This window comes from Diorhabda carinulata, chromosome X, assembly GCF_026250575.1.
Source record: "Diorhabda carinulata isolate Delta chromosome X, icDioCari1.1, whole genome shotgun sequence".
NCBI classification, from domain to species: Eukaryota; Metazoa; Arthropoda; class Insecta; order Coleoptera; family Chrysomelidae; genus Diorhabda; species Diorhabda carinulata.
Genome location: NC_079472.1, coordinates 44,647,950 through 44,670,632, shown reverse-complemented (window position 1 = coordinate 44,670,632; position 22,683 = coordinate 44,647,950). Strand labels below are relative to the sequence as shown.

At 29.7% G+C, this 22,683-nt stretch overlaps 2 protein-coding genes and 1 long non-coding RNA gene across 3 annotated transcripts in view; 1 reads left to right on the top strand and 2 right to left on the bottom strand.

Moving 5' to 3' along the window:
• Nucleotides 1-5,893, bottom strand: part of LOC130902171 (uncharacterized) — a 30,624-nt gene extending 24,731 nt beyond the window's left edge. The window contains exon 1 of the long non-coding RNA XR_009060363.1: nt 3,694-5,893. This is a non-coding gene — a long non-coding RNA (uncharacterized LOC130902171). The remainder of the gene's footprint in view (nt 1-3,693) is intronic.
• Nucleotides 1-16,212, bottom strand: part of LOC130902167 (klaroid protein-like) — a 47,550-nt gene extending 31,338 nt beyond the window's left edge. Inside the window, 5 exon segments of the mRNA XM_057814058.1 lie at nt 9,256-9,694; nt 9,697-9,775; nt 14,102-14,383; nt 15,267-15,426; nt 15,926-16,212. Of these exon segments, the coding sequence (XP_057670041.1) occupies nt 9,256-9,694; nt 9,697-9,775; nt 14,102-14,383; nt 15,267-15,403 (937 nt within the window). The 5' untranslated portion in view covers nt 15,404-15,426; nt 15,926-16,212.
• A 43-nt stretch (nt 16,213-16,255) lies between these two features.
• LOC130902168 (signal recognition particle subunit SRP68) lies at nt 16,256-21,550 on the top strand. Its single transcript, XM_057814059.1, has 6 exons — nt 16,256-16,466; nt 16,755-17,104; nt 17,914-18,255; nt 18,448-18,746; nt 20,291-20,529; nt 21,080-21,550. The coding sequence occupies exons 1-6, from the start codon at nt 16,376-16,378 to the stop codon at nt 21,478-21,480; spliced, it is 1,722 nt and encodes a 573-aa protein (XP_057670042.1). The 5' UTR covers nt 16,256-16,375; the 3' UTR covers nt 21,481-21,550.
• Nucleotides 21,551-22,683: the final 1,133 nt, after the last annotated feature.

Genomic DNA, 22,683 nt, shown 5'->3' with positions numbered 1-22,683 from the left:
AATAATATTTTTGTAATCAATAGCATATTGATTCCTTGTTATAAAAATGTGTAAGAGTGAAATTGAGTAAATGTGTCTCTTATGGTATGGTAAATATACTTTAAATTAGTTTTCGTTAATAGGTAGCTAAATTCCATTGAAAAGATCTCATAGTTAGGTCAACTTCACTGCGACAGGACTATATTAAACTGTAGTTTTTGTCGTCTTATACAAGGAAAAAAAGTTTAAAATAGTTAAAGTTTAGACACTTAATTCTGTGCAATGCGTGGTGTCCCAACATATATAAAAACTTAAAAAAACAGTCTAAAAATCAAACAAACTAATATGGAACATAAAAGAACGTATTTCCATTAGCATGGAATTGTATTATAATCATCCTTCTAGAATCCCAATATAAAGAAAATTTATACAGAAAGGGTATAAATTTTATACAGCAACACAGTAACTAGAACTAACTTTGGTCGCACACAGTATTACCTGGACAGTAAACTTATAAGAATTTGTATTTTTTAATTATTAAAAATATACATAATTTAATAACAAGTTTTCATAATTATCATAATAAAGCTCCAGTGTTCTAAATCTGAAGCTCACTTAATATTGTTGAAATGACATACACAACCAATATCCAAGATACCTTTCCTGGCAAGTAAAATAGCAACAAATACATAAATGGATCAACTTAGCTTTTTTTAACCAGACATTTATTGAACAAATATGATTATATGAATTACAGGCAAAGAAGAAATATATGATTTCAATTTTACCTACAACCATTGATGACTATTAGGACACTAACTTCTCTGAATGAGTGAAAAAAATCTTTTGATGACATTTACATATTTAATACTAATAAAATATTTGAATAACAAAACCTACACTTTTTCAGCTCATATCAATACCTATAAATCATCCCACAAAACAGTTTATCAAAAATTTGGAATTTTTGTACAATAAAAATTTTCGGTGCACTAAATTGAAAAATTAACTTTAAAAAACCTGTTGAAGATAACGAAATTTTCAGCGATTATAATAAAATATCTATAATTTCAATAACATTTTTTTTTGTAAATTTCATTTCTTTATTATTATATTTTTTATTAACTTTCAAATAAAGAAATTGAAATTTTAATAACTTCTCAGTAAGACAATCGATTTTTTTAGTAATACGCATTATAAGTCCTTTATTACAAAAGAAAATGTCACTACCCGGTATTAGTTTAAATAATATGAATTTTAATAGCCAGTTTTCAAAAATTTGGAATTTAACAACAACGTTTTTAGAATAAAAATTTTCAATACTTTAAATTAAAAAATTAATTTTAAAAACGTTGTTGAAGATAACGAAATTTTCAGCGATTATAGTATAATTCTATCTATAATTTAAATAAGATTCTTTGATTATATGATGATTATATTTTTTATTAACTTTTAAATAAACAAATTGAACTTTTAATAACTTTAAGTTCTTTATTTGAAAAGAAAATTTAACTGCTAATTGTTTAAATAATATGAATTTTTATTTAGTCTGTTAAGGCAATAGATCGCTATAGATCTATTATTTAGATCAATTATTTAATAAATAACCTAACCTACAGTTCAATTAATTTTATATTTATTTATAATTTTAATAATATTATCGATGTATGTATTAAAATTTATTTCTTTTACTGTCTGACTAATATTTCAAGATAGGCTCACAATCAGTTTTAATGACTTCCTTGCATTAATTCTCACTTGACCGTTGTTGAATTGAAAATTTCTAAAAACTGTTTTGAGGGATGATTTTTAGGTATAACTACTTTCGATAATCATATTTTAATAAGTTTTCTATCATCATCTAATGCTCAAATTTAGGCTTACATAATCAATTATGCAATCAGCCCCAGTTCAAGTTATGTTCTAGAAGTAACAGACACCAAATAATCAACCCAATCCTAAAAGACATAGGAATTAACAGAGGTTATCGTTAACCTAGGAAGGCAATTATGTGAAGATGGTTTAGAGCACTACAAAAATTCCGTTCAGTTATAAGATAGGTTTTGGGTTTTTCAACAAATTTTTGCCAATAAACTCATAAATTCTAAATGTTAGGTTATACTGCAAACAATTTCAAACTTTATGATGACTTTAGGAACGCGCAATTTTGGTTTTGAAAATTACTGATGGGGTCCAGTTATTAGATAGGTTTTGGGTTTTCCGACAAACCTTTGTTAACCTTTGAAATTCCAATAATTTAGACCAATTTCCTTTTTGATTTTAAGCCATTAGTTTCCACTGCGTCTAGCATTACAACCATCAACAAAGCTCTAGGCCAATCAAGTATTGCTGGTTTGGACTTTATAATTCCTATGTACTCGTCTAATTATATCATGTTTTCATAACAGTTAGCAAAAAAACTTATTAATAATTAATATTATTAATATACAAGCATTAATTTAAAAAAAATAATAAACAAGATACATTTTCTTTCTTTCAACAGATAAAATTTATTTTTTAATAACAGAAGCTCGGTATAATTGTTAATAGTGAAGTAGATTGTAAATTTGCAAATTAATTATCCAACAAATGATTGAAGTCACCAAAAAAATCATGTAAATCAATTATCAAATCAATAATCAAATTATCCGAAAACTTCTATGTATGTACTCAAAGCATCATTGTTTACGGTCCTTGTAAAACATTTATGCAACCAAGTTTATTTCTAAACACGGATTAAAACACAAAATATCCAATACACACTACACTTTTGGTGTAGAAACTAATAAAAACCAATAGGGTTCCAGTAAGTCAACTCTAATGATGGTATTTTTTTTTCAAAAACATCAGTACAGAAAATAATTCTTAAATGGCACTAAAACAATCAATTGAAAGTATTACAATCGAGAAATAATCCTCGGTTATTATTTTGCATAATATCCATGTCTAAATTTCTGAAACAAACTACTGAAACTACTACAATTACACGGTATGGCGCGCGTTTCGATATCCAGGTTATCATCTTCAGAAACCTATGTAAACCTTGGTTATCGAAACGCGCATAAATGATCTTAATATAGTTTCCAGATTCCATCCAGCTCTCAATGTATTCTAAATATCATCTTCAAGTTTACATATTAGATTTTAACTGTATTAAAACAGAAATAATAATTTATTTAAAAGGACTATTGAGTCTAGATGTTTAGGTGGATGCTTTTCGATATATTTCTGTAAAATTGGGATGACTGAATATTTTAAAATTAGATCCTATTGGTTTTTGCCAGTTAAAGAACTGAATCAATTACTGCTAATTATAAAATAAAGATCTCCTTAGGATTTTCTGCTTGTTAATAAAACACCATTATAAATGCATATTAAAAGCATGTGTTACAATGATTCTGTGTTGTTAAAGAAGTTGTATGCTCTATCTATGTATGAGTTTATGTAAGTGGAGGCAATTTTTCCGCAATTAGGGTGGCAGGAAGGGACAATAGTGTATCCATTAACCAATAACAAGTGCACACCTGAAATATACGGTTTTTAATTAATATACTAAGAAACGTACGCAACTATCCCAAGCTTTCATTTCTATTTGGAAATATTTCGTTGACATCCTCCTTTAGCCTCAACTAATATGTAAGAATTTTAATACTTTTCTAATAATTTCGAAATTATTAGAAATTAGAATAATTAGAAATTAATAAGAAACCATACCGTCGTATATAACGTTCCAGAGAAGTTGCCCTAGTAGCGAGATTTGGGGACCTCTCCGGTGACTTGATATTTTCTTGTTTGTTGTGATCTATTTGATCGAAGTATCTATGGATAGCAAATTTAAATGACATTTTTCTTGGACAAGCACTTGAAACTGAATCAACTTTATAAAAAACCAATTATGTATGAGATATACAGAGTTTTTAGATGCAACAGAAAAGGGGTGTAATTTCAATTTTAATATAATTTAATAATATTGGATAATTAATTAGGGACTGTTTGAACAACAATGTCAGACTCGATTATTCGTTTAGAGCAGGGGTGCACAGAATTATCTAAAACAGAGGCCCCTTGAGGGATTAAGATCCAAAGGCGGGCCGCTACAAATAAAAATCATCATCATCATCATTCGCCCTCAATTTTCCGCACCCGATATGTATAACAAATTTGCTGTAGAGATTGACAACATGTGTGTGTGTGTGTGTATTTGTGTGTGTTCTCTTTTCGTATTGTTTTTCTTCTGGGATCACATTGGCTTGAAGTTGTAATGATCCCAGAATGATCTTCTGGTCTTCTGATCTTTTCTTGTGTCCATAGAAATAAAAATATTGCTGTCATGGATTGAATTCTGAACAAAAACAGCCGGATAATATTTAATTTCAAATAATATAATTCCAAAACTAACTGAATATTTAAATATTTAATTATTTATATAAATGTAAATAAATATAATTTTAATATACATATTTATTTATATTAAAAATTAAATATAACTATATAATATCAAAAACAAACTTAATTAAACTTATAAAACTAAACTTAATTGTTATGTAACTAAAAGTTCACTTTGATGCATGACACTGCATAAATTTCACGAATCTTTTAATATCTGGCTCCAAATTAGATGTCGCCACACGTAAAATTGCTTCCAAACTTAGCCAATGAGCTAAGCGGTTCCTATTTTTCATTTTGTTGAGATTCATGAGAGAAAACGTTTGTTCGCATATATAGGTTGAACCAAATAGGCTGCTGCATTTTAGTGCGTTTTTTCGCAATTCTTTGTAATTGTTTTTATCAAGGCAACTGTAGAAGTTGAGTAAAATTCCTTCAATAAATTTGTTTTTTAAATTCTCATTATTTTGAATGTCTATTAATTCCAGCTGCATTGACTAGGGTGCATTCTCAGGGGAAATGTTCTCTGCAAATTTTTTATAGGTTGGGAAATGGGCGTAATTAGCTGAATTTATTTGGGACCTGAAAAGACTCAACTTGCATTTGAAAGACGATACATGAGCGTACAGTTTAGAAATCAGTTGATCCTTACTCTGGAAGCGCGTGTTTAAGATATTCAAATGACTAGTGATATCGACTAGAAAAGCTAAGTCACACAACCAGTCAGGATTGACGAGTTCTCTTTTCTTTTCCGTCAGAAATATTTTGATTTTTTCTATCAAATTAAGAAATCTCTCCAGTGTCAATCCACGACTTAATCACCTTACTTCAGTATAAAATAACAGATCACCATATTCACTGTCAATGTCTTCGAGAAATTTTTTGAACTATCAGTAATTAAGACCGCAAGATTTTATAAAATTTATTGTTGTAACAATAACCTTCATCAAGTCTTCAAATCCCAATATTTTTGCACAGAGGGCCTCTTGATGTATAATGCAATGGAACTGCATTATTTCTTCCGTGTCTATGTTTAGACTTTTCAAATATTCTTTGAACAAAGTTATTATCCCAGATTTGCTCCCAACCATTGAAGGAGCTCCGTCAGTCGTAATTCCAGATAATTTTGTTGAATTTGAATCCATTTTAGAGCATTCTTGCAGACGGGCCGTGAGCATGTCACTTCCTTTTGTTTGACTTGTGAAAGAACTCATACCAATCAGCTCTTCACAGACTTCAAAATCTTGCGTCACACCTCGTAAGATAAGAGTTGAGCAGTAGAACTAAAATCAGTAGATTCGTCAAGTGCCAATGAAAAAAACTCAAAGTTTTTAGATTTTATACCTAACTGCTGTTCTATATCAGTCGATAAAGCCGTGATCCTTCTTTGAATGGTCATCCGATTGAGTTGAATTTTCTCAAACTTCTTGGCCATTTCCGGACACATTTTATTAACAAATTCGCTATCTTTGAAGGGCCGACAACTTTTCGCTATTAATCGAGAAATTTCAAAGCTCACTTCAGTAGCAGTCTCAGAATCTTGAACGGGTTTCGTAAACATAGCTGTTGACTAATTAGTTCCCGTTTCAATGAAGAAATTTTTTGCATCCGTAACTCGCCGGTTAAGTTAGCAAAAGCAGTATGTTGTGTTTCATAGTGTCGTTTCACGTTATATTCCTTTAAAATAGAAACCGAACTCTTGTATATTAAACAAACGATGTTGTTATGGGACATAACAAAAAAGTATTTCTTCGTCCAAATGTCTTGAAACTGTCGATATTCATCTTTAACCTTGCGTTTTTTACTAGGTCCTGGCTTGTTAGTCCATATCGAAGTTGATATAATAATCTGGTACGAGAGGTTCCGTTGTATAAGTGAACAAAAAAACAGTAGGTACTTGATACGTTATTAATTTCATACTAGTAATGACACCGCTTTCGCCCGTATTCACTCGAGTACTAACCAAACAGTTCCGAGTGCAGGTAGTGCAATCTCTGGTAACCTCATACGCAGCGCATAAGGTTGATTCACATTAATTTGTCAACAATCTATTTTTTCGGTATTTCTGTTGCATATTTTTGCCAAAAAACTTGCCAAAATATTTTTTTTTTGTTTCGAAATTATTTAATTCGCTGACGGACAGACAAGTAAAACACCCGCGGGACGCATGCAACTCGCAGTTTGTGCATCGCTAGTTTAGAGTGTACTCATTAGAAGAAGAGATAAATAACCGAATTTTCAATTGAAATAATAGTGCCATCTGTTTAATTTTGCAGCGATAGAAAAGTACGTTTATTTCAATGAGAAACAGTAAACCCAGGGGTGTTCAATTATATTTCGCATATTTAGGTTATGTTCGTGACGTCACCGTAAAATACATAACCTCGAAAGAAGCTAGCGCACAGAGCAATTATTAAGTTTCATTTAAAAAAAATTGCCAAACTTATATAATAGTGATGATTGAGTGAGTCGTTTCTTAAGTTTAAACGACTTAAAAAAAATTGGTAAGTATTTAATGAAGTTCACATACCTTGACGGACCATAAGTATTAAATCAAACTGTTTAGTGGATTAAGAATTTTTTGCTTAAACTGCGCGATCAGAGGCTAATGTGCGCGCCTGCGATTACTTCTTTACAGAAACTTGAAGTTAATTTGTAATGATCCCAAAATTATATTTATTATTTTCTTGCTTTAACCTTACAAATATCTATTTTTTAATTTATAAAACAAGCTAATAAATTTAATAATTTCAATCGTTTGTTGTATATTATTAGTATTATTTCAGAAATATAATGATATATTTCAATTTACAACTTGATTTTTACATATAATCTTCATAATTTTATGAAACATATCAACTTCCATACTAGGCAAAATGTTAAAATATTTCCTTTCTTTCGAGGTTATTTTTTTTACGGTGACCTCACGAACATAACCTAAATATGCGAAATATAATTGAACACCCCTGCGTTTACTGTTTCTCATTGAAATAAACGTACTTTGCTAACGCTGCACAATTAAATAGATGGCACTATGATTTCAATTGAAAATTCGGTTATTTTACTCTTCTTCTAATGGTCGAGTCTGACATTGTTGTTCATAGTCACAAATTATTTATCCAATACTATTAAATTATATTATATTATATTATATTACACCCCCTTTTCTGTTGCTTTTAAGAACTCTGTATATCTCATACATAATTGGTTTTTTATATAGTTGATTTAGTTTCAAGTGCTTGTCCAACAACAATGTCATTTAAATTTGCTATCCACAGATACTTTTATTCATAAAGTTTAAATGGGAAGATTCGATCAAATAGATCACAACGGTATGCTCCAGCTGAAACTATCAAGAGCCGTCACACCTATTGCATTCGCCTATGAAATAGTTATTGTCATTCTAAGCATTCATTTGGGAGATCTGTAAAGCCCCCCTCAATGTCTCTTTCAAAATATATCAGAAGTACCTTAATCATATTGTTCAAGAGTTAGCAGAGCATAAAACAAAAGCGGTTCTAATAACTAGCAAAGAAGAAACTCGAAACGATCACATTTCGCGGGGGAAACACGGGATCACATCACAGCCATCAATCTAATATCTGGTTGTGACAAGTGACGCTTGCCTTAGTTTAAGCAACAGGTGGAGAACGCTGCCACTCAAGCATCAAGGGTCAGAGTGACATTGTCAAGACTAATGCCCAATACAGGAAGACCCAAGCAATTTACCAGTTGAGTGCCTCTGAGTAATAAGTGCATTCCGTACGATTTCGAAGAATGCCGCCGAAGTAATTGCAGGAATGTTACCTATTGAAAAACTAGCTATGAAAAGGAGGTGAATACATGGCCGAACAAAAAACGACAATGGAGATGCAAACTATATCAAAACTGAGGAGAGACGGACGAGTATGCTACGATGGCAAAAGACGTGATTGAAACAGAGCATGTTTTTTTGGAATGCCTAAGATTTGAGATATACCGATATGAGCTGGAGTCACACTAGATCAAGGCAACACCCCTAATAGCTTGGTCGAAGCAATGATTAGCTCTGAAAATAAATGGAATGCAACGACAACCTTCACCGAAAAAGTTCTCCAGGACCTGCGACGCGAATAGAGAAGTAGGAGGTACCACATTTGGCACACAGTACGATGCGCCGGCCTTTGTAACAGCAAGCTACCTACACGGATGCAGAGAAACGTAGGAGATTGGGTCGTGTCCAATCTCTCTAGCAATGCAGAGTCGAATTTGAAGTCGAACAAAGTCGAGTTTGTGAATTGGGCAATTTGTTTACTTGAATTTGAGCTAACTCTGAAAAAGATGGGGTAAACCAGTAGAAAGAGAATATCCTAATATATTTTTATGCCTCTTATTTCTGTTAGCATCATTGAGTGAATGAAAGATTATATATATATATATATATATATATATATATATATATATATATATATATAATAAACAGCTCAACAGGCATTGCAGGCCCAATGGTTGGAGTCACTATGCTCCTTTCCTCCATCTATTTTTATTCATGGCTTTTATTCTCTATTCCTATTCTTCCTAAATCTTCTCTATATGTTTCTCTCATTTTTTTCTGTGGACATTCTCTTTTCCTTTTCACTTCTCCCTTAACAAGTAGTAGGAAGTAAATTTATTGCTCAATCTGATGATTTTCTTAAAGTATTTCACTTTCAGCAGGCATATCTATCAATATGCTAGAAAGTTTTGGATCAAACTTGGAAGTTTAAAGATTATTGACAATAATAGACGTCATTATAATTTCAAAATAAGTCCACATCAGTATTAATATCCAGGTTAAAACAGATGACAATTGGTTCATTATCCAATATAGTTGGAGTAGCATTTTCATTATTAGAAAAAAAATCCACTTACCTCCTAAAAGTAATAATGGGATGACACACAGAGCCGCTAATTTCGTAGCCTTGTTGCCGACCTTGTTCTTCCATAACAACCACGTATCCATAAGCATTATCCTACTGGTAAGTTTATGCAACTTGGTAAACAAAGAGGTTTGAACTTTGAAACCAAAATATGCAATCGACAAAAACGTTGTGATAATAGTTGTTATCCATGTTACAGTTGTAGTTCTTATCCTCGACCAAACAGATCTAGTCTTCTGGGTAGATATTGAATAAGTACCTTCATAGTTATTATTGAATAGTTGCCTCGGCTTATAATTGTGGTAAATATCTTCGACGCCTCGAGAACCGTATAATTCCGTGTTAGTTTGTTTATGTTCTACACTTGTGAATAAATGAGAATCGTCTGAAGATGAACTGATGGAATGGATCGGTTTTCGAGACATGTTTGGCGCATAGCCACAACGCCTGGCGCTATTTCGACTCTGTCTCTTGAATGGGGTGAATAGGTGTAGTCTGTTTTTGGGTAAATGCTAAAACAAAAAAAAACAATCAATATATAATTTAAATTTTGAATTAAAATACAATATGGATACAAATTTACTTTTCTAGTAAAATTTATTACAGTGTTATTGGTATACATTATCTTTGTCTTTGTTATGAATCTTTTCACAAATAATAAACTAGAAGTAACAAGTAATTGAATCATTAATTTAATTTCATTAATTAGATTTTTGGGAATATAAAAGTCATTTGAAGCCTTATTAAGGAAATATAGTGATTATTTGACAATTTATTGGTTCTTGATTATAATCCGGTACTTGCCAAGAATTTTGTTGATGTCTTCTATTGATTGGAAATGGTTGTATTAATAAAATTTTTGGGAGTATAATTCATTTGGAGGCGATTTAAGAAAATATGGTGATTATTTGACAAAAATTGATTGATTTATTAATTCGGTGTTCAGAAAATACCAAATTCACTGAGGAAATATTTGATGATCATTTCAAACTGAAATTGATAAAACTGGATATTGATGTTGGTATGTAGAGATTACTTTAACTGTACTTCTAATATATGTGAGGAAAAGTAGTTTCAACTCATTATGTACAAGATTAAAAATCAATATATACAAATATAAGTGAAATTAATCAGTGTTCCTACTAACTTGTATGTTATTTCCACTATATACCATTACAATAAGATGAAGTTTTTTCCTAATGTATTATTTTCTTTAGATATTCTTAGCTTTATATTATGACAAATTCAACACATATTTTAAGAAAGTTGTTGGATTTAAAACATAAATAAATTAAACTGACAATGTGGTGCTCCATGAACAAAATTAATAACTTATGAAACTTAAACTGTTATGTTGAATCAAAGATTTTGTAAATGAACATACCTATCTAAGCTTTGAAAGAAATGTATACACTGATTTGTATTATAAACAATATCCTCTATTTTTAAAACATTCAACAATCATATAAGTACATAGTAATTTAAAATTGAATGTCAGTTTACTAATAAAAAGAGGCAAAAAATAAGTAAGTTTTTGTACTATTAGTTAATTGATAAGATGATTGCAGTGCGGAATCAATTTAAAATCACTAATGGGAAATTATTCACCAATAAAAATTCTATTACAAAAAGAAATATATTTTTTCAACGTCCACGTTGGCGACAAAGTAATTTCGGTTTTGTAGTGTAAAATAAAATACTTTTTTTAACAAAGAATAGTTTTTAATCAATTATTATATTTTTTCTGGTCTTTATCAGCAAAAAACTAAACCGGATGCGACTGAAGGTCATCGTCATTTGGGAAAGTTTGACCATTCAAAGACTTATGCAAACTGTTTTTCTTGAATTTCTTCATCCAGTTTCATTAATTGTTGAGAACATCAAAATTGATCGTTTGGTTCCTTGGAACCTAAAAAAACACAATATCTTTGTAACCCCACCAAACTGACAGCATGAGCTTTTTTGTTGTTTTTCAGCTTTCGATGTGGTTTGTACTGGTTCATCGTGTTTGGTCAATGATCGTTTACGAACCATGTTACTGTACAGGACCCATATTTCATCACCAGTGATGATTCTTTTCAAGAAAGGGTTTCATTTCGTTTAAGTTGGATATCGCAAATGTTGATTATTTGTGTTAAATGAATGTCTTTCAATTTGTGAGTTACCCAAATATCAAGCTTCTTAACTAGCCCAAGACATTTTTAGTGTTTTTCAATTGATGTGTGCAATACATGTCTTCGCAACCTATCGAACAGTTATATGACAATTCTTTTCAATTATAACTATGATTTGGTCATCATCAACTTCAGCAGGCCGACCAGAACGTTGCTCATTTTTGAGGGAAAAATCTCCAGTACCGATTTTTTAGACCAATTCTGACACGTGCTCTCTGTTAAGCAATCACCACCATAAACTTCACATATTTCTTTGTGAGCCGCAGCAGCTTCCTTTTCTTTAGGAAAATAAAAAAGTAAAATATGCACACACAACTAATAGCTTTAATAAAAATCATGCACTACTCGCTTTTAAAGTTACGTCAATGTGACTAGTATCACGTGACAAACGATAAGGTACAGCACTAACATAAGTTATTCAAAAAATAGAGCAAGGCTCTCTATAAGTAAAAAGCGAAAATATTTGGGTTGCCAACCTTATAGATAAGTATTATGAAGAGTTGGTATACGAGGATGGTTCCAGAAGTACCTGGGCAGAGCTAGAGATGGCGGTAGCTGCTTGAAAAATACGAGCGTTTTCAGTGAATTAAAGCGTTAAAAAAATCGGTCATCGTTATGTGATACAATACTTTTAGTTGAAAGACATTAGCCCGACCACTATAAAAGTTGAACTAGTTTCTACTCTGGATGAGATTACTCCTTCGATAAAAACAGTAAAATATTGGGTAGTACAGTTTAAAGGAGTGGTTATACAAATTACGTAACAACTCCAGAAATGTTGAAGAAAATCCACGAAGCGGTACTGTACAATCGTTGACTGAAAGTGCGCGAGCTAGCAGACATAGCAGGCATTTCAAAAAGGCGGTACGTCGTATATTAACTGAAAATTTGAACATGAGAAAACTGTGCGTAAGATGGGTGCCACGTTTAGTCACAATGGACAAGTGTCGTCAAGATGTTTTTATCAAGTGTTTGGCAATGTTTCCTAGAAATAAAACCGAAGTTTTGCGCAGTTTCATAACCATGAATGAAACTTAGTTCCTTCATATCCGAAACAAAATAACAATGGACTGAAAATGGAGAACCGGCTCCAAAGAAGGCAAAGACCGTTCCAACTGCAGGCAAGGTCATGGCGTCGGTTTTTTAGAATGCACGTTGGATAATTTTCGATAAATATCTTGAAAAAGGAAAAACTAAAACTAAAACGGCGAGTACCATGCGAACTTTTTGCAAAGTTTGAGCGAAGAAATTAAGCAAAAACGGTCGCATTTGGTTAAGAAGAAAGTGTTGTTTCATCAATACAATACACTGGATTACACATCCACACATCCGTGCAGCAAAGGTCAAAATTAATGAATTAAAGTTTGAATTGCTACCTTATGCCAGATTTAGCCCCCTCAGATTATTTTCTGTTCCCAAGGTTGACAAAATAGCTCGGTGGTCAAATATTTTCCAACAATGAAGAGGTGATGTCTATTTTGAGTAGCTTGACGATTCTTATTATAAAAAGGGTATTGAACTTATTGAACATCGTTCGGAAAAATGTATGGAGCTAAAAGGAGATAAGTTGAAAAATAAATATATTTTTTCTAAAATTTTTGTGCTTTCTTTGTGGGTCTAGGTACTTCAGGCACCATCCTCGTATACTCAATCATGAGAGGAACTTTGGGAATTTGGAACACAAACTATAAACTTTGTTAAAATGTTCTCCCAAAAAGTAACAAACTAAGAAAAGAGAGCTTTTAGCCACAAAGACAAGTTCAAAATTAAATCAACACTCAGAAATTATATTGAAACCATTTCAAAACTGGAAAAAAAATTTTTGTAATTAGTTTCGCAATATAGCATTATTTATTGTACAACTTAATTTCAGTATTTTATTGTTAAAATATTTCATTAGTTATTAATATTAATGTCAAGTTTATAATTAATTATTATTAAAAAATACAGAGCTGATAGTGTAATTTTTTAATAAGATTTTTAAAGCTTTCAATATTTGTCATAATAAGTTTTGACAATACATATCATCATTTTTCAGCCACATTATAAAAAAAATCAATTGTGTAAAAGCACATAGTAATATCTTAAATGGTTATATCAAACAGCTGTGAAATGTGATAGGAGATATGCAATATAGGAAGGTCCATAGAAATCTGTATTTTTATAGAATAAATGATTATAGAACTAATATCTATAATGTTTTTCGGTTGTTACGAATTACTAATAACAATGATAATAAGTCTTTAGATTATCCTAAATTGATTTCCAAATGTTTTTATCTAATAGATTAGCATACAATGAATATATGAATATTCAAATTACTGTTTTATTTGTAAAAGTATTGATTAATTGCTTTTAAATAGTTTTGATAAATATTACCTTAACCCATTTCACTCCTTAATATCCAATAACTATCAATTCCATTTGAGATTTAGAAGATATTTTACTGGTTATTCCACAGGGGTATGAAAATTATTGATAACTCCAAAATTATTTCACTTTTGAATTTGATGCAGAATTTTCAATACTACATTGAAACAACTTGAATCAACTTATGTCTTTAGTATCATTTTCATTTGGATAAAATTGTATCTCAATGGAGGGAAATATTTAAGATACAATTGCAATAGCATATTAGTAGCTCTGAAAAGAAGTTATACTTACTCCCAATATCTTCCTGATTGTTTGTATAGATCTAAAGCTGATATTTGTCCTTTACCATTAGACGAGGCTGCTTTGGCGTCTTTTATTATTTGATTTTTCTCATTTAATGATATTGTTTTAGTTGAACTAACTTCATTTTCACCATCTTCAGAAGAATAATCCGAAGTTTTGAACCATCTGTAACTCACTCGTTCAGACTTACTTGATAATTTTTTCACTGGTTGAACATTTGTAGATGTAACTTCATCTACTGTAACAGCATTCGCTTTTACCTCCCAGACTCTGTAATAATATGGAAACAATGATAATGTCATTATTGAGGAGTGTTTTGGTAGGTTTTGCACTTTCCAATAAGATATAATATAATTATATTAAGTGTAGTATATCCACTTATTCAGTTAAAAGTATAATCCATTTATCATTGATAATATAAATTGAAAAATATAATACATAAATTGAAAAATATTAAATAGGAATATTCTTATCAAGCATTTCTATAAATGTAAAAAACATAATAAAACATATAAACAACCAAAATAACAGAGAATGGCACTAATTGAGTTTATATGATCTGAATAGCTCCAAAACATTTTGCTTTTCTGTTTTATCTCAAAAACAATAGCAAATTGAGCGATTTTTCAACTCAGCAATTTAAAAGAAATGATAATCATCCAAAGACATTTTCACTGCATCATTGAAAACACTTAATATGATACAAGCCCCATACATTGTACAAATATGTGATGCTATTTTAGTCTATACAAGATAAGTTGAAACATAATAGTGTTCATAATAAAAAAAAGATCAAAGGTAATTATCTTTCATTTCATCCTTATTCCCTTATTTAATTTCATTAAACCATTATAATTAATTGTGAATAAAATTATTCTTATTATCATATCTGTATATTTCTTCAATTTACATGAGCATGTAAAGTGGAAGCAAAAAAATTTAATTGTATATAATGATTTTTATAGATTTTTTATATACATGTTTTTATACATGTTTTATTAAACTAAATATTAAGAATTGACCATAAAAAACCAAAAAAGATGAACACTAGCCTGACAAAAAAATCAAATGTATATAAAATCATCACTGCTACTTCTAGAGGTATACGATACATTGTAGATATATTTGCTCAATGAAGGAGTAATTAGCTTACTTTTCAGATGTAGTGGTGCTTCGTGTGACCCGAACACTTTCTTCTGCCAAGACTTCTTTATCAACAAATTCCTTACTGAAAGCTTCTAATTGAGTGTGAGGTGTTCTCGATCTTGATTTCCTCGATCTAGAATCCATTATAGGTATATAACAAGCTCGTCCTGAAAATTGAAAACTCCATTTTGATCTTAGGTACACTCTGCCTTCAAAGATTAAATAAGAAATGACCCCATGTGTGTTTCTAAAAATAGGTAGTCAGTTCCCTCCACTTATACTATTACAAGATGAAAATGACAACCAAAGATCTCGATTGTAATCTTGTAAAGCATGCTCAAGGAAACGTGAATATACAAATTGTTTACATTACATAAATTCATTAGTATGGGATTTATTCATTGGAATAAATGCTATTCTAACTTTTGCTAAGCTGGAATTATATCAAATCAATATATTTGAAACTTCTGATTAGTTTTATCAATATGTTAAGTCGATTTAATACAATTCTGCATACTTATCCATAAATTTAAATAAGTAGGATCTTTTTAATTGGAGTATTAGTGTATAAGAAAATCTATTCCTAATTTTTATATTATATATATATATATATATATATATATATATATATATATATTGTTTAAATTTAATTATCTGTATACTTACCACATTTAAAACAAATATATTTTATAAAGAATGGCTTAAAATTTTATATAAACGCACACCTACAACTTATGAAAACTTTAAATGTAGTGATGACGTCATATGGCCGAAAATAAACAAGAACCGACAATGTTGCCAATTTACAATAAACATTTGATTTAATCAACAAATTTTCCCGGATGCTTGCTGCTATTTTTTAAATAATGATACTATTGATTGATTGATTCAAAATTTCAATAAGCCAGCACTGGCTTTAATAATTCAGTAATTGTTATCTATCATTATATTATGTTAAATATAAAAGAAAAGTATATGTAAAATCAAATTCAAACTTACACACTCAATTGACATTTTATACGCACGTGTCCCGTTAACTGACATTGACATTTTTAGTGAAAAATTGACGTTAGTAAACGTCGTTTATAAACGTGAATTTGTTAATAGGAAAGAATAATGGGAACTGAAAAAATTGAAAACCCTCAATCAGAATCAACCCAAAATAAAACTCCTCAATCGGATCCGTTGCAACCCTTCACTCTTGAAAGTAAGTTTATTGTAATTCATAAAATTAACCTTAATTTGTTGACATCTGTTACAAGAGTTTCAAATAAAAAATACTTATTTTTATATATGAATATTTGAAGTTGTTCTGTTTTTAAATAAAATATGAACAGAAGATACTTTCCATTTAACAAATCTCTGTTAATGATAAATCACATCAGGGACAGATATTTCTTATTATGTTAGGTATAGATACAAAATATTGAAGATTTGTGCATATATTTAAAATTTTGTTGGAATTAAACTATATAAAACTTTTGTCATATTTCAGTTCTAAAACTAATTAAAGATATTCAACAGCAGCATGGTCTCAGACATGGAGATTACCAACGTTATAGGGGTTATTGCTCTAGAAGGATCAGTAGGTTGCGGAAAGTTTTAAAAATACCTCAAGGTGATAGGAGGCACTTCAAAAAACGAGATGTCACTGAAGCCCATATAATAAGTCCTCGATCAGATGAAAGGTTTTTACACATCCCATTAATACTAGCAGAGAGGTGTTGGGCATATGCGATGCAGTTGAGACAGGAATCCAATACTGAACCCAGAAAGAAGTTCCACTTAGTTCAGAAGATGAGAAAAGCTTGTGTGTATGCAATTCAGTTAGATGAGCTTTGTAAGGTGAGAATCATTATATAATAAAGTTTGTTGAAAATATTTATAAAGTTTAATAGGTTGGTGTCTTTAAAGAAATCTTAATGTTTTAAAGTTCACCTACTGTGAACTGTTTTACCTTTGGTATAAAAAATTGGCCAATCGAATCAAAACAGAAGTTTTGGCCCCAAAAAGTTATCATTGATGAATCCTAAAAAAATTTATAGAATTAATCCATTTTTTATTTCAAATATGATGTAATGAAACTATTAATTATATAAAAGGTAGGTAATACATTATTTCACACTATATATTAATCAATTGAGAATTTCAAATAATCTACAAACCTCATAAAGGTTTTTTTTCAAACTTGGAAAAACAACTGTAATGTCCTTCTTGGAATCTTTGTTTTAAACCTTTGTTTGTCATGATTAATGATTAATCATTAGTATTTCTCATCATTTTGATTCAATATTTTTTCTCAATTTAACACAAAATTTTCATTCTTGTGATATTTCTGCAAATTTGTTTTTGGCAGCACTATTAAATGCTTTTTGAATGTATAGACTTATGGTATTCTTCTTAATTTGTTTTCAGTTTTTACTCTATTACCTGTAAATATAATGTAAATACATTGTTTTATGTACTTAATTCTTTCCAAAAGCCAATTATTTTTATTAACCAGTACTCTAAGATACCTTCGTAATCTCTTAATTAAAAAATCAGCAACTTATGCTTCTATAATTCTTGAAATCTGTATTTTTCACGTTTTGCCAAAAATGATATAATTTCTCAGTAAATATAAATTTAAAGAGTTAACAATTCCATATTTTTAGCAAGAAAGGTGTGACGCCCGTACTAAACTGGAAGCCCAAGCATATCTTGCTTGGATACAAGGTAGCTTGCAATTTGAGCTCCAATTATGGCAACAAGCAGTTGAGAATCTTAAAAAAGCTCAAGTAATTTATGAAAAAATAGCTTCTACACTGCCTGAGGAAGAACAGCTACCATACAAACAAAGAGTAGAAGAAATTAGTCCCAGCCTACGTTACTGTGCTTATAATATTGGAGATGAGAAAGCAGTAGATCTGCTAGAACTTCGTACTCAAGGTGTACTGGAGAACTTTGATGCACTCGTATCTCAGAATAAAGAAAAAACTGAAGATGTATTATATGAGGTATATATCATAGTAATTTTGTTGATAAATTATCTTGATTTTAGGATTCTATCAATTAAAATTTCATTTAAAAGCATATAATTTTGATGTTTTGACTACTTTTAGCCTTAATCAAAATATATTGATGATGAAAAATGTATTTTACCTTTTTTTTCATGGCTCTGCTGTATTCAATTAATTTCAATATTTTAGATAAAATGGTTCAACCTCATTATTCCAGTGAGAATAGAAAAAATTAGATTATTCCTTGTAAGCATTGAAGGCTTGAAAGATTCTCTGATACATGCTGAAGACAATCAGGGTAAAATTAAGATTCTAGAAAACTTATTTATAGATTTGAGGGACATTATAACTCTTGCAAGGGATAGCAGTCGTGCTGAAAAACTAACAGCGAAACAAACTAAGGAATATCAACAACTATTGGCCTATTTGCTTTCAATTCGTATTGAACGTACATCACATAGGAATGCTTTACTGATTTTACAGACAAGGTTGGTAAATATGGCCCCCAAATATCAAATATGGTTTCCACATTGTTGATCGTGTTCAGTTATATGATCCACTTATAGTTAACATGGTGGCTGATTTTACAAACCAGTTCGGAAAATACAATTTCTAAATTTTAAATGTGATTGAGATCAAAATTATCCAAAATAAAAAAATAAAATTTTCTCATGTGAGAAGTCAATTGAATAAAATTCTGTGATGTACGTGCTTGAAAAGTGGTAACATTGTACCAATGCTAAGTTTTATTTAGTGGTATTTTATTTTTTATTTTTACATATATTTAAAAACTTGATATATATAGAAACGAAAGACTACTTAAAAAGTGCCCAAGCAATATAATCTCCCTATTAAACGAAAATTGTTATAACGCAAACATAATTAGTATCTAAAAAAATTATTTATTTTTCAGAATTTATTTAATTTAATAAATTGTCATTTATACATACTCATTTTTTAATGAACTTAATAAAGTTACAGAAAAGTGAGGTATTCAAAGAGTTAAGTGGGAATACAGTGAAACAGTTTAAATTATTATAATAGTTGCTTTCTAATTTATCAAGTACTTTGTGCATGAAAACCATGGACTCGACGCTCATGAGCTTGGCACACAAATACAAGATACTTGATTAATTGAATAAAAAATATGAATATTATGGAAGCACTTCTTTGAAACTATACTTTTTACTAAATATACCTTCTTAAGCCATTTTATGTCTTCTTTATTAAGTAATAATGCATATTCCCAATTTTTCTATGAATTCAATAATATGTATAAGAAAATTTTGTTTCTAGGAAATACAAATGTAAATCTAAATGAATTTCAAATAAATGTCCGCAGAACGTCAATTCTACAGTTTGTGTTTAAACCACAATTTTGAAGCTCATGGAGCCCAAACATTTGTCTGGTGTGGACATGTAGAAAACGCAACTGTTTTAAAAACGACAATTTTGAATATGGCATTGCGCACCCATGTGCTCGATTGGGTGCTCAAATTGCAACTAATGTAGTATGACAATATATTGATATGTATACTGTTGGATTGGAAAAAGCTGGTTAAATATTTAACAATGAAATTCCTATAAAAGTATTTCGTTATTCAATTTTCTTACTTGATTTGTAAAATCACTTTTTCATATAAATATTGATCATTTTAAGTGAAATAAAATTAACTGCGCTTCTTAAAATTATTAATTTTGCTATTTTCTAATACTATTTAATTTCCCTCTCTCCATCAAATAAATTTCACAATTTTTTCATATTTTATAACCAATTTTTTCTTTCCTCTAATCAATATGCACCTTTTTTTACTTCTTGAAAAAATCCTTTCAGAAAGCCAACATTGATGGGATATTATATACAAGTTAATAAAAGTTTGTAATAAGTTTAATTTCAGTCCATTTTTCTTCCTTTTGGCTATAAATGTCCTCTATGTACCATTATATACTCCTTATTTTATGTCCACATTAATAAATATTTATTTATTGTTTGAAATACTTCTATTTATTTACTTTTCCGGATGGTTGGTAGGAAGCCACAGGATTGTGTTCGCCTTTTGGATATAAATATCCAACAGACTACTGAATTATCCCAAAATGAAGCGATTAAAGACAATGAAGAGGTGCAGAAATATTATGACTTACAAGTTAAAGCTTATAAAACACTTAGATTCTTCTATTTGGCCAAATCGCAGGTAGCACAGAAACGTTGGAAAGAGGCTATAGTGTTATTCGATTATACTTTTAAATCAGTACAAACAATTAATCAAGGTAAATACGATTATATAAATTAAAAACACAATGTAGTCTAAGATTGTTATGGATATAGAAATCCCTTAAGAAAATAATGTACAGAATTGCTGAAAATTAATTTTTATTCAACTTCACTTATACCTGATAAAGTGATTCATTCTATCCATTAAATTCAAATGATAGATATAGAAAAAATTAATATTGTCTGTTACAAATTGTTTTCAAACCTTTTATAACCCGATACGCTTCATGCTTTTTCCTTAAGACAAAGGAAGATATAATTATTTTCTCTTACCATTTCGGTCATTTACCTGTTTCATTTGCTCTGAATTTTTGTGATTCGTCAATTCATGTCTCTTAATAGAACTTTTTACTATTCATTGTTGATTGTGTTCAGTTGTATGATTTGCTTATACTTATGTGTTTTCTTTTGTGTCCTCCCTTGTACGTTGACGCATCTATAGATGTGTCTTATAATTGGTTGATTATTTCTGCATTTCTTTCGGTACTCTTTTTATATTTATTGCTGATTTCTTATGGTTTTATATTGATGAAACGATATTTTTAGGTACATTTGAGTCTGAAGTAAAAGATCTTTTGCAAAGAGTTAAAGAAAAATCAGAAATTGAACTTGCAATAGCTAAAGCAAATTTGGTGCTGGATCAGAAACCAGAAGAAAATCTGATTCAGTTTCCTCAAAGTCAGAAAATATACAAGAGTAAAAAACCACTGGTGGAAAGATTGGATGAATTTAGAGAAGAAACCCAACTACTGTTGAAAAATCCCAATTTGGTCACTTTGCCTCCTGCTATGGAACCAGTGCCTGCTAAACCATTCTTTTTCGATTTAGCATTAAACTTTGTAGAATTTCCTGATCTCAGCGAGAAACTGGATGATGGAAAATCTAAACAGAAACAAGGGGCTGGTATTTCTGGATTTGTTAAAGGACTTTGGGGGTGGGGAAAATAAGTTAAAAAATAAATATGTGGTTATATAAAATCATTTTCATATTGTTGGGTATTAAATTTAATATAACACAGATATTTATTATTTCTAAACCTCTCCTTTTCTTACTTTGGAAAAAATTTACATTTTCATCTTCAGAACTGTGAGAGTAGAATAAAAAATATTTAAGAGATAGAGAAATACATTAGATGTATAGGAAGTATGAGTTGTATAAATAAAAGTGAAACTGGCAAAAAATCGAGATCTGTATGATTGAATTGTTATTAGTTCTCTTACACTTAGCTCTAGGTTTTGTTGGAAATGATTCTAGAAAGTATTAATGAGTAAAATATATGCCCCGCGTAGTACAGTTGCATTATTACGTACATGACCTTTTGATATATTAATACATCTAAATGTTCTTTATTTTAGGTCTCTTCTGTTTTAAAATTAGTTATTTTTTGATAGTGAAGAAAGAAAAATTTTTTTTCGACTTTTCTTTGTCTTTATCAAAATATGATATTGACACTGACAATTTGCTTATTTATATTGATCTATAGATCATCTTCATCATGAATATCAAAATGATGATAAAATCAACTTAGAACTTTGTTCCAATAAGAAACATAAATTTTGCCTTGTTTCCACATCTTAAATATATAGCAGTAATCAATTAAATTTATTAGAATTTACAAAATAGAGTTATAAATTATACTAAATTATTTAGATCTTTTTTATCAATTATAGCTTTTTCGTTATTATGAATGTAAACATTTCTAAAAATTTCCGTTTTTGTGCATTAAATTCCGTTTCAAGAATATTTGAATCTTTATAATTAAATTTGTTTTTTTGATATTTCATAGTTCGTTAATGCAGTTCTATTTTTTTATCGTATTGATGACCTCTTAGTCTATTTTCTAAATACTGAAATGTTTGCCCTATGTGGACAACGTCAAAATTAGTACAAAGCACTTGATATATAATATTACTTCTTTTGTTTTGTGGTGTTTTAGATTTTAATTTAGTGAAATATTTGGATAATGTATTATGTCCTATATGACTTATACTAATATCATATTTATTGAAATAATTCCTTGTACATAAGTAGTAAGTCCTTGTACATATGGTAAGGAAAAATGTTTTAATGTTTCGTTTCTATTTTGTTTTTAAATTGATTGTAGTATCTGTTTATCCCTTTATGGAATATGTTATTTATCATTTTTTCCG

Excerpts from the sequence above, each read along its gene's own strand:
- LOC130902168 (XM_057814059.1), top strand. The coding sequence starts at position 16,376 with ATGGGAACTGAAAAAATTGAAAACCCTCAATCAGAATCAACCCAAAAT. Across the intron at positions 17,105-17,913 it reads AGTTAGATGAGCTTTGTAAG|CAAGAAAGGTGTGACGCCCG; the intron begins GTGAGAATCATT and ends CCATATTTTTAG. Across the intron at positions 20,530-21,079 it reads AGTACAAACAATTAATCAAG|GTACATTTGAGTCTGAAGTA; the intron begins GTAAATACGATT and ends CGATATTTTTAG.